Below are 16200 nucleotides of genomic sequence, written 5' to 3'. Positions count from 1 at the left end.
ACGAAATGTTGTTTTATTGTGCTGATTACAACTGCAATCTTGAGTAAGATCAGTAAACTTTACATATATACGCTAACATTGTTCAAATGAGTGCTGGGAAGGCTGAGAAAGATGGTGGATTGTCTGTGGTTAGACCGGCCAGCCACACGATTGCCGCCATATTGGATTTCAAAACTGCCTTGAAAACATATTTTACGAAGAGCTCACATGCTTATTTTAGTTCGTATGGGGCTTTCATTATGTTGACGAAACTTCAATCTTTTGAATGGTATGCTTAAAGATGTAATTGTATTCTTGTTTCACCAATTAAATATTGAGTGAATAAGGCCTGGCCAGCGCGATGATGGATCGTACGTGGTTGTTTACCCTACTATTTGATGTGCAGGATTATGAAGAATTAATACCTTAACAAGGGAACTGACTGCACTGGTCTATGCTTCATTTCAATTAATGTAGTCTACTAGGTTATGAAACCTAATAGGTTTCATACCTAATAGCTAACTTGCTTATGGCCAGAACCATTCCATAACAACAGCATGGCAGCCCGGTTCTCCTGACATTTTCCCTCATGCAAAACCCTATTTTCCCAAAGGGTCCCCAATCATCAGCAACACTAAAAGTATAGGAAAAATCAATTTCCAAGGTAAGAGTTTGTGTAAAGCTGTTGCTTAGAAATAGTACCAAGTTTTCAGTAGTTTTGCTGCCCGATTCCTGCCAGTTGTTGACAGGGACAGGTTCCTGATACATAAATAGACCTAACCTTTCCTGTAATGCCATGTCCTGACCTAATCAGATCTTACCTACCTAACCTAACTTAACTTTGGGTTACATGCCCTGACTGGGTGGGGGCTGGAACCTCCTAAAAGGCAGTAACCTGTCCCAGTCGGCAACTGATGTGGACCAGGCTGAGCAACTACATATTGTAAAGTTTTACCCAAAAGGCATAAACATGAAGACAAAAGCCAAAGAGAGTAATTATTACGGTCGCCAAATGGCAGGAACCAAGCCACAATAGGTTAGTAGTCTTCAGTTTTACCCCTGTCCCTGTGCTATTGTTTATTAGCATAGGCTAGGTTAGGTGGCCATAGTCTGGCTTGATCTATCAACATAACCAGGCCTATGCTGTGACCAATTAGCGTAAATTATTTAGGAAATCCATTGGTTATTATTGGCCAGCTTTGTCTACACTACGTAAGGTGTAGGTAGTTTTACATAATAGTTCCACACAGAGATTTTGTTGATGGTAGTATTGAAAGTTGGTGACTTGACATTATGAAAAGGGTGTAAATAGGCCAACTGCAGTACAATTAAGATAATTTGAGAAATGTACTGAATTAATTTTACAAATTTACCAACTTTTGTTTTTTTTGCACTCTTCTCTGAGAGGCTGGTGCTAGCCTAAACATGAAGTCCTGCATAGCTTTTCTGTGGTATTATTCAAGAGGTACTACTGTGGCCTGGTTCCTGCCAGTGGCTGACTTGAATATTTGCGGCACTTTCTGTATATATGTGTTCATGTTTGTCATTTGTTTATGTTCACAATGCTATTTTTATTTCAAAGTTTAGCCTAAGGGAGCTGGGGCTGGTCCTAAACACAATGGTCATTTACAAGTAAACTGGTAGTTACTGAACCAGAGGGGTATATTGATAACCTTCAGTTTTACCTGAGGTACAATTTAGGCAGTCTCCTCCGTTATTGACTACTCTACAGATGCACCAAATGTGAGATAAATTGTCTTACTAGTGTTTGAGGGTTCAGGTGATGCTTGGTAGCTGGCAATTATTATTTTTTTGAGTTAGACAAAAGAATATTTTATCAAGGACATTCAGAGATCATGAATATGAGTTATCCAATGTATTAGGTATGAGTTTGGGTGAACCATTCTTGTTCAGTAATGTATTGTATTAGTAAGAGTAAGGATATTGTTGAAAGTTCAGTAAGTTGCTAAACAATAAAGAAAAGGCTTGCTTTCCTTTTTATATGTTTTTGGGTGTGCTTAATTAGCTGTTGTTTTTCCAGGTGCGAGAACAGGCAAGGTTCGAAGCCAGCCGTGTCCGGGGTGCTGTTCAACGAAGGAAGGAGGCAGTGGTTCAGAACTTACAGACAGAGCTGCTTGAGAAGTGGCAGGGCAACAAAGAAAATGAGGTTCAACAATTGCAGAGGGAATATGATGATTGCCTTGAGGCCTTTGGAAAAGCTCATAATCATGCAAAGGAACAGGTAATTTCATATAAGTAACTTACCAAGTAATAAATTAGCTTATACTTTTCCACTCACATGGCAGCTGAAGTTTAAAAATCATGCTAGTGCTTCTATTGTTTTTGTGTAGATGGCTACTCCACCCACTATTGGGGAACAATAAAACCAACAAAGCAGAAGACTTCACTTTTTTGTGTCAGCCTTCGACGTTACATAAAATGTTTGCAGCGGCTTTTGTTGAGTTATGTCATCATTATTTTTGGTCATCCTTCCAGGATTCGGTGAAGTACTCACTTATCTGTGTAGCCTTCACTCTTAGCTTAGGTAGTTTTATACCCAATCCAATAATCTATCATGTCCGACTCAAGTTCATAAGTTATTGTCTGGAGGGTTGTAAAACTAGGTTGACTAAAACCATTTATGATTCTCATACGATCTGTTCAAATTATAGGAGACAGGTGTGTTCAAAAGAGCTTACATTTGATGAGTGTAAAGATTGGGATTAAAAGCAGTGTAAGTAAGTTATTAAAATCTCATTTAGATAAATTGGATAGAAATAGGAAGAAGAAGACAGCCATCAGAGCTGAAAATAGGGCTCGTAGTCTAGAACCTACACCTAGATCTCTTGTTGTAGATGATCTTGTGATTCCTTCTTCCCCTGTCCCAGCCTTGTCTCCCATCCTCAGTCCCCCTAACACTGTACCATCTACTGTGCCTAGCTCCCATGTTTCCGACCCCAATTCCATTGCCAGTCTCAAATGTAGATTTGACCATAAGTTTGATTTAGTGGTCAGTACAGTGGCGGAATTACGGGCTTCCCTAAAGGTCCCCATGGACAAAGAGAATAGTGTTGTTCTGGTGTGAAGTGGCTGTCCGTCCTGTCAGTTCTCCCAGATGAAGGTCCCTATCACACTCCCCTGAACCTTGGAGAAGACATACCAGAAGTCAAAAGGAGGCTGGTGGAGTTTGCCCACAGGCAATCACTCCCTCTGTTGAACCTGTCGTCCGCACACAGTTTTTGATAGACAGCCGATGGAAAGGCATCTCAGTTAGTGTTCATAAGTTATCAAAGGACTCGAAGATGTCCAGTCACAACAATAGGCATCATTGGCGGTTTTCTGGTGAGTCTCGTCCCTTAAAGAGACATAAGAACAATGTTGTCAACGTTTCGCCCATTCCTTGAAAACGTTTTAAGGATCCTTCTCTTAGTCCTTAACCATTCTGCAGTGCTTGGTGCAGTCCCAAGTACCTTTCACCCAAGCACTCTTATTCAGAGTGCCAGTATTTGGCATCCCATTGTTTAGAAATGCTCTTTGCCTTTGTCCAGGTGCCCACACGAGCACCCAACGTATTCTCCCGAGCGGCATCCAAGTGGCCGGCACCAGTTCTCAAGCGTTCAACACCAGCTGAGCGCCCAACTGCCTCTGCCAGCTTCTAGTTCTCTTGTGCCCGTAATAGATCTGTCATTGGCGCCCATCAAGCAACAATTAGCTGGCATTCTGGGTTTGCTCCATAAAGCTCTGGTTGGGACCAAATCTGCTAAAAACTTTACTTTGTCTCTGCTTTCTTCTGTTGAGGAGGATTTAGCACAAGAGCCAGCTCCTTCAGCCTATGCATCTCTGTTGAGATATTTCATGGCATTTTTTTCTGTTGTACTTCCAGCCAGCTGCACCAGTTTCACCTCGAGTTTCATTATGAGGAATCAAGCACTCATCTTTCTTAGATGGTTCTTTCCTGCTTCCAAGGAGAGCACTCAAAGAGGTTGGAGATTGGCTCTCGGTAAAAAGAAAGCAAGGTAAGGCTGCCTTTGCCTTTGTGCCCTCAAGCTTGACAGCCAGGAGATCTCTGTCTTTCGCTACAGAAGAAGCTCTGTCTTTGGGAGGTGATGCCTCATCTCAAGGACACTTCTCGTGACTTATTGATTCAGCCTTCTTGTCGGTTAAAGTGATGTTGGCTTCCTTGAAGTTGGATCATCTAGTTAAAAAATCTTCAAAGTTTTTGGAGTGTTCAGTTTTCTCACTAAGAAAATCGAGGACTACGCTGATTTGGCGACAGACTTCACTGCAGACCTGGCTTGGCGTACTGTCGTGTGCACACAAAGCCATCAGAGATGGCTACTTAGCGCTTGCAAACCCTTTTCTCCCATCATCACTAAGAAAGTGTCTTCTATACAGAAGTCTGCCTTGCTTTACTCTTTGTTAGACCAACTTTATCTATTTCCCCAGTCCACAGTCAAAGAAGTAGCAATGGATCTCCAGAAAAAGTAAATTCAGGACCTGTTGGCGCAGTCTTTGAAGCACCCTAAAGAGTCTTCATCTTTTGGATTTAAATCTGTTTCCCCACTGCAGCAACAGTCCTTTCGTGGGGAAGTACAGTAATACCCTGAACTTACGCGAGGTTAGGTTCCAGACCCCCACGCGAGGTTAGGTTCCAGACCCTCCTGTACAAGGGGAAGTTTGCCACAGTCTCTGAAAATGCTAATAAATGCTTGATTCTAGAGTTTGAACACTAAATATGGCCATAATCATGCTCCCTAAATATTAGGCTAACTTCTAAATGAAATTAAAGTTGCTGTAATTTCATTTATAAAAGTTTTCTTTGGGTCACTAGGTAAACTTCATAAGCCAGTGATAACAAAGGTACACAGTTCAATAAAATAAAGAAAACATGTATGCACATGCATAATATATGCAGAGGGTGAAGGTAAAATTCAGTCAGTTTAAAATCATGTACTAGTGTGAGGGCTAACTGAGAGAGAGAGAGAGAGAGAGAGAGAGAGAGAGAGAGAGAGAGAGAGGAGAGAGAGAGAGAGAGAAGACGAGAGAGGAGAGAGAGAGAGAGAGAGAAAAGTACATACATCATGTGAGGTAAAACTCTGGAGGGGTATCATCTTTAAAAAGTGCAAATGGGATCACATCTTCTGAAAGTACATTAACTGTATATGCTGTAATTATGTATCATAGTACATACAGATTGTACCAACACTTTTCTCGGAGGTTAAAGTAATTTTTACAGAACGACAACTCTGTTATGTCTCTGATATGTTTTACTAGTAGATCATGGAGGTCTTATATAGTAACAAACACTGTGAATTACGTACTGCCTTTGTATATATTTTCAAAAATATAAATAGCATACACAAAATAGTCATACAGATTATACGCATAAAAGCATGAAAACTAATACTAATTGTAGCATACTAGTACGTACTTCAGAAATTAAACAAAGTTTCTGAAGGGATACCATCTTTGAAAAGTGCAGTAACTTTGTGAATGGGTATCACATCTTGTAAAAGTATGTATATGCACTAACTGAGAGGCGCTGTAATTACCTTTGTATCATATTTATGCATGTACAAAAATAAAAATAATCCATTTTTAAAAAAGATTTTATACAGAAAAGCTTTAAAACTTAAAATTTTACATAATAAATTAAACATAAACACTTTTGCCGGCTTTTGCAGTGTTTCTGGAGGATTCACAAATGTTGGCGCTATTGTGAAGAACTCGCGTTAGTTAGGTTCCAATGAATAGTTCATGCTATTGTGAATTTGCACAAATCGAATCACGTAAGTTCGGGGTATTACTGTAAACAGAGTTTTTCCTCCAAAACCTGCTCCAAGGTTTGTTTCTTAGCAAGGTCAGTCAAGAGGACTTCTTTCATACTGTCCTCTAAGAAATGACTAGGAAATGAAATTTCAGTCCTTTGTGCACCAGTGGGAGCTAGACTCCTCCTTTTCTGGGAGAAGTGGAGTGTCAGAGGGGTGGAGTCTTGGACAGTCAAGAATAATTCAAGATCCTGAAGGACAGCTAGTGTCCACGCCGATCGCATTGACGGCTTACTCAAAGGACTCCGAGAGGTATGCAGCTCTTTCACAGGAAGTGTCATCCCTCCTCAGGAAGAGAGCCATAGAAGAGGTAGAGGACTGTTCAACAAAAGGCCTTTACAACTGTCTTTTCATAGTCCCCAAGTCATTGGGGGGTTGGAGACCTGTCCTTGATGTCAGGGCTCTGCACTTCTTCGTCCAGGAGATAAAGTTCAAAATGGAGACGAACCAGTCAGCACTACCTTCCATTTACCAGGACGATTGGATAATTACTCTAGATGTGCAAGATGCTTATTCCATGTCCCTGTTCATCTAGGCCAGGGCTCTCCAAACTATGGCCCGCGGGCCACATCCGGCCTGCCACATAATTTCATCTGGCCCGCCAAACAAATCCCTGTGTGGTGGCCTTGAAAAAATAATTATCGTACGACTGGCATCGCTTAATTATTCAATGGTGAAAATCTTCTAACTCAATTTCAAATGGAAATTATTGATCTCCAGGCAGATGACAGACTGAAAGATAAGTATAGAGAAGGAATTCTGAGTTAGTTTTATAAATGCATGCAGCCAGATCAGTTTCCAAATTTGATAAAGTTTGCTTGTAGTTTTGTGTCTATTTTTGGTACAACATACTTGTGTGAACAAACATTTTCCAAAATGAAGTATGTGAAGTCTTAACTATCGAGCATATTTGTCTGATGATCATTTGAAATCAATTCTTACAATTGGCTCATCTAATCTGGAACCTGATTTCAATGAAATTTTGAAGTCAAAACGTCAGTATCATTCGTCACACTAATTTGGTTGCATAAAACTAAAGGCAGGAATCTATTTAGTTTACCCTGATTTTTTCCAACAAGATAGGTTTTAATTTTTCCATGTTTATACTCTAATATTTGAGGAAATTAAATTACTGGCACTGATTTGTTTTTTTTTTTCTTTTTTTTCCTTTGGCCCGCAAATGTGGGAAATATATAATGTGGCCCTTACATTGAAAAGTTTGGAGACCCCTGATCTAGGCTACAGGAAATATCTCAGGTTCAGAGTTTTTGAATTTCGAGCCCTGTGTTTTGGCCTATCTACAGCTTCTCAGGTTTTTATGCAAGTGCTGGCCTCCCTCTTGCAAAGTGGCTACATCTTCTCTACATCAACATAGGCCGGTATGTACCTGGACAACTGGCTACTCTGATCACCATAATAGGAAAAGTGCATGAAGGACCTACAGAGGACCCTTCTCATCCAAGAGCTAGGATTATTGATCAACCTACAGAAGTTGCAGATGACTCCAACTCAGGAGATTCTTTATTTGGGAATGAGGATCAACTCTGAGTTTTCAGGCTTTTCCATCCCCCAAGAGAATCAGTTCCTCCCTACAAACAGTTCACAGTGTTGTCTCACTCCCCTCTTTTTTGGCAATTTGATGGATGAGTCTTTTAGGACGAACTGAGTCGTCACAAACAGGTCTTCTTCACAAAATGGACCCTGGACATGGACTGCAACAACATTTGCAAGCTGTGGGGCAGACCAACATTGGATCTATTCACCACATCAAGAAATCATTGCCTTCCACTCATGTTCTCCAGTCCTGGACCCTCTGGCATGGGCGAGAGACGCCATGCTTGTAAATTGGTCAAATCCAGATCTATGTGTATTCCTGTTGTTCAACATACTAAGGGAAGTGCTCAACAAGTTTCAATCCCATCACAATGTAACAATGCCCTTTGAGCTCCGTTTTCCTCGCAAGGAGTGGTTTCCGGACCTCCTGAGTCTTTTAATGGACATTCCCAGACTGCTTCCTCAAGATTCACATCTACTCGAACATCCTCTCTTCTGAAGATTCCATCAAGAACTGTTCGCTGTAGTTCTGAAAGGCTTCAGACTGTCCAAGACTCATCAGAATGAAGGCTATTGCAAGATACAGGTGTCAATCTTGCCAAGTCTACCAGTCTCAGTAGGCAGTCTTCTGACGATGGTGTAGCTGACATAACATCTTGTCTGTTAAAAACTCTTTAGCTTGGATAGGGGACTTCCTCCTCTACCTGAGGACTGCCAAGGGCCTCTTCTTCCACCATCAAAGGGCATAGATCAGTGCTGAGTTTGGTTTTTAAACACAGAGACCTAGATCTTTCCTTTAACCAAGATCTTAGCGATCTGATTAAATCCTTCAAGACTTCCAAGCAGAAGAGAGTTGACCCCTTATCTTGGAATCTGGATGTAGTACTCAAATGGTTAACGGGCCCCTCTTTTGAGCCTCTCCATTCCATGTCTCAAGAATTCAACTAGGAAGACTGTTTCTAGAAGCTTTGGTGACTGCCCAGTGAGTTACTGAACTTCAGGGTGTAGACAAGCTGATAGGATTCGCTCAGGGATACGCAGTCTGTACTTTCACTCTTGACAGAACTGAGAAAATCAGAGGCCCTTCCAAGCAATCTCTGGTGCTCTGACAAGAATCATTCTCAACCCATATCTAAAAAGGAATTGTTGTTTTTTTCTTAGGGATTTTAGTATTACCGAGTCTCATTTGCAGATCCAGGAGGATATCCTGCTTACCTTTAAGGAGACAGCACACAACATTAGACCGGTCACCACCTCGTATGCTTTCAAACATATGTCCCTCTGCAGTTCTCCAGTCTGCTTACTGGAAGTGTAACTCCTTATTCGTGACACATTTGTGCTTAAAAGTGATAGAAGCAGTATTGAAAAACTGCAGTACAGTAATACCCCGAACTTACGCAATTCAATTTGCGTGAATTCACAATAGCGCAAACTTTTCATTGGAACCTAACTACTTATCATACACGAGTTCTTTACAATAGTGCGAACATTTGCAAATCCTCCTGAAGCAGCAAAACCCTGCAAAAGTGTTTATGTTTAATTTATTATGTAAATTTTTAAGGTTTAAAGCTTTTCTGTATAAAATCCTTATTAAAAATGTATTTTTATTTTTTTACATGCATAAATATGATGCAAAGGTAATTACAGCACCTATAGTTAGTACACATACCTACGTACTTTTACAAGATGCGATACCTGTTCACAAAGTTACTGCACTTTTCAGAGATGATATCCCTGTAGAAACTTTGTTTAATTTCTGTTGTACGTACTAGTTTACTACAATTAGTTTAAGTTTTCATGCTTTTAACCCTTTAACACCGAAGTGGTATAATAAAAATCGTCTCCCGTATGCCAGGGTGGTCTCGGAGTGAGCGCCGAAGCGGAAAAAAATTTGTTTAAAAAAATCACAGTGTGCTTAGTTTTCAAGATTAAAAGTTTATTTTTGACTCCTTTTTTTGTCATTGCATGAAGTTTAGTATGCAACCATCAGAAATGAAAAAAAATATTATCATATATAAATAATGCGATATATGATAGCGCGAAAACAAAATTTCATATATAATTGTATTCAAATCGCGCTGTGAGCAAAACGGTTAAAGCTAACGAGTTAATTTTTTGTTGTTGTATTGTCCACAAAATTGCGATCATTTTTGTATATAACACATTGTAAAACGATCAAAGCAACACAGAGAAAATATTATCACAAAATGATGCATGAATTCGTAATGCTCGTACGTAAAAAAATGTTTTTTTCAAAAATTCACCATAAATCGAAATATTGTTCTAGAGACTTCCGATTTGTTTCAAAATTAAGATAAATGATTGAATATTACTATACTGTAAGAGTTTTAGCTCACAATTGCAGTTTTTGACCACTTCAGACGAGTTAAAGTTGACTGAATGTCGAATTTCTTTTTATATTTTTTTTTATATGCAAATATTTCAAAAATGAGAAAAGCTACAACCTTCAATTATTTATTGTTGTATTCTACATGGAATTGCACACATTTCCATATATAAAACTCTATGAAACGGAGCAAGTGTTACGAGAATGCGACATACACATTTCGGAGATTTGCGGTGGAGAATCCGCGCGCGGAGGGAAGGAAAGCTTTTTTTTAAAATTCACCATAAATCTAAATATTGTGCTAGAGACTTCCAATTTATTTCAAAATGAAGATAAATGACTGAATATCACTAGACTGTAAGAGGTTTAGCTTACAATTGTGGTTTTTGACCATTTCGGTGAGTCAAAGTTGACCGAACGTGGTTTTTTTTCTATTTATCGTGATTTATATGCAAATATTTTAAAAATGAGAAAAGCTACAACCTTCAGTTATTTTTTGTTGTATTCTACATAAAATTGCGCACATTTTCATATATAAAACTTTATGTAACGGCTAATTTAAAATGGTGCAAACATTACGAAAATTGGCTGAAAAAATGTCTGATTTTTTTCGGAAGAGTTACCGCGTGGACGTAAGGAAAATGCTTTTTTTTCATAAATTCACCATAAATCGAAATATTGTGCTAGAGACTTCCAATTTGTTGCAAATAAAGGTAAATTATTGAATATTATTAGAATGTAAGAGTTTTAGCTTAAAATTCAGTTTTTTGACCATTTCGGTCGAGTCAAAGTTGACTGAAGGTTGAAATTTGGCACTTATCGTTATTTATATGAAAATATTTCAAAACTGATAAAAGCTACAACCATGGATTGTTTATTGTTGTATTCTACATGAAATTGCGCACATTTCCATATATAAAACTTTATGTAAAGGCTAATTTAAAATGGTTCAAACATTACGACAATTGGACGAAAAAATTTCTGATTTTTTTTGGAAGAGTTACCGCACCAACGTAAGGAAAATGTTTTTTTTCATAAATTCACCATAAATCAAAATATTGTGCTAGAGACTTCCAATATGTTGCAAAATAAAGGTAAAAGATTGAATATTACTAGAATGTAAGAGTTTTAGCTTAAAATTCCGTTTTTCGACCATTTCGGTGAGTTAAAGTTGACCGAAGGTTGAAATTTTGGCACTTATCGTTATTTATATGAAAATATTTCAAAACTGATAAAAGCTGCAACCATGGATTGTTTATTGTTGTATTCTACATGAAATTGCGCACATTTCCATATATAAAACTTTATGTAACGGTTAATTTAAAATGGTGCAAACATTACGACAATCGGACAAAAAAAATTATGATTTTTTTCGGAAGAGTTACCGCGCTGATGTAAGAAAAAAGTTTTTTTCATAAATTCACCATAAATCGAAATAGTGTGCTAGAGATTTCCAATTTGTTGCAAAATAAAGGTAAATGATTGAATATTACTAGAATATAAGAGTTTTAGCTTACAATTGCGTTTTTCGACCATTTCGGTAGTCAAAGTTGACCGAAGGTTGAAATTTTGGCACTTATCATTATTTATATGAAAATATTTCAAAACTGATGAAAGCTACAACCATGAGTGGTTTTTAGTTGTATTCTACATGAAATTATGCTCATTTTCATATATAATACTCCATGTAACGACTAATATAAAATGGTGCAAAAATTATGTCAAAGTGACGAAATAATTTCTGAGATGTGTCGCTGATGTTTTTTAGTGCGAGAAGAAATAAATTCACGCTTGCACGCCTGGGTAACGATTGTAAACAAAACAATGCCTTGATTCGTGAGCTCCCAGCATCCCCCAAGGCGCGTGATTCAAAAGTTTTCGCCTGGTAGGCCTATAAGTATTTTTCCGCGAATTTAAAAAAAAAAAATTTTATATCGACGTACCATACGTCCAATCGGCACCCAACAGACAATTTATGTCGACATATAATACGTCCAATCGGCGTTTAAGGGTTAAGTGTAAAATCAGTATGGAGATTATGTGTATGTTATTTATATTTTTGAAAATAATACAAAAGCAGTATGTAATTCACAGTGTTTGTCACAGTATACAAGACCTCCATGATCATCAACTAGTAAAATATATCAGACATAAAAGAGTTGTCGTTCTGTAAAAATTACTTTCTTAACCTCGGAAGAAAGTGCTGGTACAATCTGTATGTACTATGTTACGTAATTACAGGCACATACAGTTAATGTACTTTCAGAAGATGTGATCCTATTTGCATTTGCACTTTTTAAAGATGATACCCCTCCAGAGTTTTACCTCGTATGACGTATGCATTTCTCTCTCCTTTTCTCTTTCATAGTTAGCCCTCACACTACTTTATGATTTTAGATAGATTGTATTCTACCCTCACCCTCTGCAAACATTAAGTATGTAATGTGCATACATGTTTTCTTTATTTTATTGAATTGTGTACCTTAGTTGTGACTGACTTATGAAGTTTACTTAGTGACACAAAGTGTTCAAACTCTAGAAGCAAGCATTTATTAGCATTTTTAGAGACTGTGCCAAACTTACCTGAAACTTTCCCTTGCTCGAGGGGGTCTGAAATCTAACCTCGCCTAAGTTTAGGGTATCACTGTACCTTGGGTCCATTGACAGTGACTGGCATGGTTTTGGGAGAGGAAGCGTAGGAAGCATTCCTTTAATCCTCTTCACCTTGAAGTAGGATTTCAAATCGGAATTGTCGTTTGCTCCAAAGCTCCCACTTATATTAAGAGGCAACTTGTGGCTATTCTGCTACGTCACTACAGGTCAAGATGAGCACTGACTAGAGGCAGTAATTACCTATAGTAGCTCTTACTAGGTAAGGAAACAAGCATTGTATTAATGCTAGCAAATTGTCTATTTCAAATTCATTTTCATAATTGAATGTTTTGGAGTAGAATATGTCCATGTATCCCACATCCTGTCAATGTGGGATTCAGCTATGTAATTACTTGGTAAGTTACTTCTATAAAAGTGGTATTTTCATGGTAAAATTAAGTTTCTTTATACTTAACAAGTAATTACAGATTGGAGCCCTCCCTCCCTCCTCTCTCATGGACATAAAGGCAAAAAGAAGCGAGTTCTTCTCTTTGTTGTTCCTATTGTTCCTCAGTAGTGGGCAGGGTTGTTACCTACACAAAAACAATAGAAGCGCTTCCATGATTTTTATATTTAAGCTACCACACAAATGGAAAAGTATAGCTATGTAATTACTTGGTAGTAAGTATGTATGAAACTTGATTTTATCATGAAAATACCATTTCTTATTTTAGTAAAATGTTTACTTTTATGCTTACACTGAAAGAATTTATTTCATGATGGATAACAAGTAATTTTTTAGTTGCGGTGTATTACTTTAGGCTTACCTGATATAGTCTTGGCTACCGCATTCATTCATAGAAATGGTTAGTATGTCATAGTAGGTAGTGAATGATGCAGCAACTAAAAGCAAAAATTTGTTAGTGGAAAGGACTTATTTTGTGAGTAGAAGTAGAGTACATATTGTTTGCTCTGTACATGAATGTTGATTCACCTAATTCCATTTTCAGAGAAATGTTGATATTAATAAGTACTAGTTTATGTCAACATTATGTTTGGTCAAGTTAGTATGGCTGAAGGAATAGATTTGCAGGTGATACTTGATTATTGTATAGGAAAATAGAAGTGAAAATTTCTTTCGTTTTTGATGGAATATCGGAGCACTAGTTGCAATTTCTCAATTTTACAAAATTTTAAAGAATTTTTTTTTGGAATTCACACATCCATTAGATTGAAATAAATGGTTCAGTTAGTCTGCTTCAGAAATTGATTACATACACTGAAGGATGTTAATGTTTGATATTTTTATATTCAGCCTGATGCTGCAGAGCTGCTGGCTGAAAACATGGCGATCAACAGAGAGAAAGCAGCCAAACGTGGACATGAAGCAGCTAGAGCAGAGAGAGAATTCATTGCTGAAAAGGACAGAGATAAGAATCGAATCAATCAGCTGAGGGAGTCCGCCATTAGAAAGGAGAGGTTAAGAGCAAGCCGCGTTGCACAACTTCCGATACCAAAGGCTTTTGTCAAGCAAAAGTAAGAAAATTTAGTACATATGTTTTTCATCTAAGGAAAATGAAGGATTTTTGTATGCATGTATATTTTCTTTAAGAAGAGGGGTCATATCCCTATTGTTAGTTACTTGCTTAGGAAGGAAAAAAAGTTTGACCACATGCAAAGGGGTTATGGTTGTAGCCATTACTACAAGTGGGGAATAATTAAAAAAGAAAATGAAGATCACGCTGTATTATAGAAATAAAAGTATTTAGAGTATAATTTACATTAGTGTGAGATATTAAATTATGTGTAATGTCGTTTACAAGAATTGAATGATATATTTTATAATCTGGGGATTTTGGAATGGTGCAACTAGTGTTAAAATTAATGGCAAAAGTTTGTTGGGAAGGTTTTGCAAATGAGAAAATGGCAAAGAGACCGGAGCCCTTGAACTGACATTTCAAAGGTTAAGATTGTTTAGAAAAATGGACATAAATTCCTATACCTGATATGAGTTCTGGCAGAATGTACACAAGACAGGAGAGTGGAGGGAATTCATTGCATGCCTAAACCGTTACAGGGGAAAACTATCTTTAAAATGTTTATGATGATACTCTCTGGGCCCAAGTCTGCAAAGTATGAATATAAATGAGTGAACTCAGTTGCTTCTCTTGAGACAAACCTGAAGGAAAATATCCCTCATTATGAAATTGCTTTGGGACTTATAGTAATCATCTGATCAGCATCATTTACAAGAAGTGACAGACAGACAGACAGATAGTGTGTGATGTGTTTAACCTTGAAAAAGATTTGTCATTTAAGAATATGTCCAGTTGAGTAGTGAGTTTATCGAATAAAGTGGTTAAAGACTTCTTTTTTAAACAAGTTCTGTTAGTTTATTAACTGGTAGTAAAAGGACATTATTATTACTTATTGCTGTTGTGTGATTGCATCATGATTAGTTTAATTGCTTTGTATAATAACAACAGGCTGTACAGCCAGTTGTAATGGATTTGGAAATTCTGTATTGTTTTCATGTAGAATTACTTGTAAGTATAAAAACCATAGGATGTCACTAATCTCCATATGTTCTAAAATGTAGCTAGGAATTGTTACTATACATTACCTTACCTTACCGCTGTGCCATATCCTCTAGGATGTTGGCAACCATGGATCTCCTCTCCTGTCTGTCACTTGTTGCTTGTATCAGTTGCACTGCAGTTGTCATTCTTCCATTTGTCAGTCTGACCACAACACCTACGTATTTCTCTCTTGGTCTTCCCCTCCCTCTCCTACCCTCTATCATTCCAGTCAATGCCAGATTCTCCTTACCTACTCTCCTCATTGTGTGGCCAAAGAACTTATATTGCCTTTTGCACACCGCTTGCATAAGTTGGCTATATTCCCAACCATAATCAGTACTGCCTCATTTGCCAATCTACCTGTCCAAGGTACCTTCATCATTCTCTTCCACAACCACATTTCCATTGCTTCCAGCCTCTTCACCAATCCTCCAGACAAAGTCCAACTCAACACCATATAATAATGTTGACCAAATAATAGGATTTCATCAAATTCTTTCTTGTTCTGATTGATAGTTTTTGATTATTGGTAAGTGTTTCATACCATTGAATGTTTTCTTTGCTAATCCTGTTTTTTTCTTAACTTCTACCTTGCATCTTGCATCCTTTTCACTTTCCTGCTTTACTTTATCCATCAGTACTTGCAACTTCTCTGAGTCTGCTACTACTACCGTGTCATCTGTGTATCTTATCTTATCCTCCAATCCTTATATACCTTCACAATCTCTTATATCCCTCATTATCGTTTCTCCAAATAAAGAGAAAAGGTCTGGTGACAAGAAACATCCCTGCCCTCACTCCTCTTTCTTATCTCTTGATATTCTGTCATTTCTTCATTGATTTTCACACATGCCCTCTGCAACCATTAACATTAGAAACTTGTTTTTTAACATTAGTTCATAATATTAGCAAACGTATAACCTATTAGCTAAAAAAATAGATAAAGGAGGTTCTTTGCAAAATGTGTTTTACATCTCACAAATTGGAATATGTGACTCACATTAGTCCTTAAATCTTGTATGACGGTGGTCTTCTGAACAAGCAAAATTCTTTTGTTTATAGTTTAATTTCCTGTCTTTCAGAGAACCTGTGCCTAAACCAGTACCTAAAGTTCAGATGTATGAACATGGTACACTCACCACTACCAGTTATGTGCCCAAGAATATTGTTATCGAAAAAGAGTTAAAGTCTACAAAAGTAAGGGATTTTTTTTTATAGTTCTCTTTGTTGATTCATGTATAGTATAGGAATGCATTTTAAATATTTCCTTCCATATGATTGTGGTATAATATTAACTTTTGGTATACTGTAATTTTAACTT

At 37.5% G+C, this 16200-nt stretch overlaps 1 protein-coding gene across 1 annotated transcript in view; it reads left to right on the top strand.

The window, feature by feature from the left end:
- LOC135205526 (uncharacterized) overlaps window positions 1–16200 on the top strand; it is a 41644-nt gene that overhangs the window by 2888 nt on the left and 22556 nt on the right. Inside the window, 3 exon segments of the mRNA XM_064236274.1 lie at window positions 2021–2221; window positions 13616–13836; window positions 15962–16076. Coding sequence (XP_064092344.1) covers window positions 2021–2221; window positions 13616–13836; window positions 15962–16076 — 537 coding nt within the window.

This window comes from Macrobrachium nipponense, chromosome 24, assembly GCF_015104395.2.
Source record: "Macrobrachium nipponense isolate FS-2020 chromosome 24, ASM1510439v2, whole genome shotgun sequence".
Taxonomy (NCBI): Eukaryota; Metazoa; Arthropoda; class Malacostraca; order Decapoda; family Palaemonidae; genus Macrobrachium; species Macrobrachium nipponense.
The sequence above is the reverse complement of the archived record's forward strand: the minus strand, read 5'-3'. Positions and strand labels throughout refer to the sequence as shown.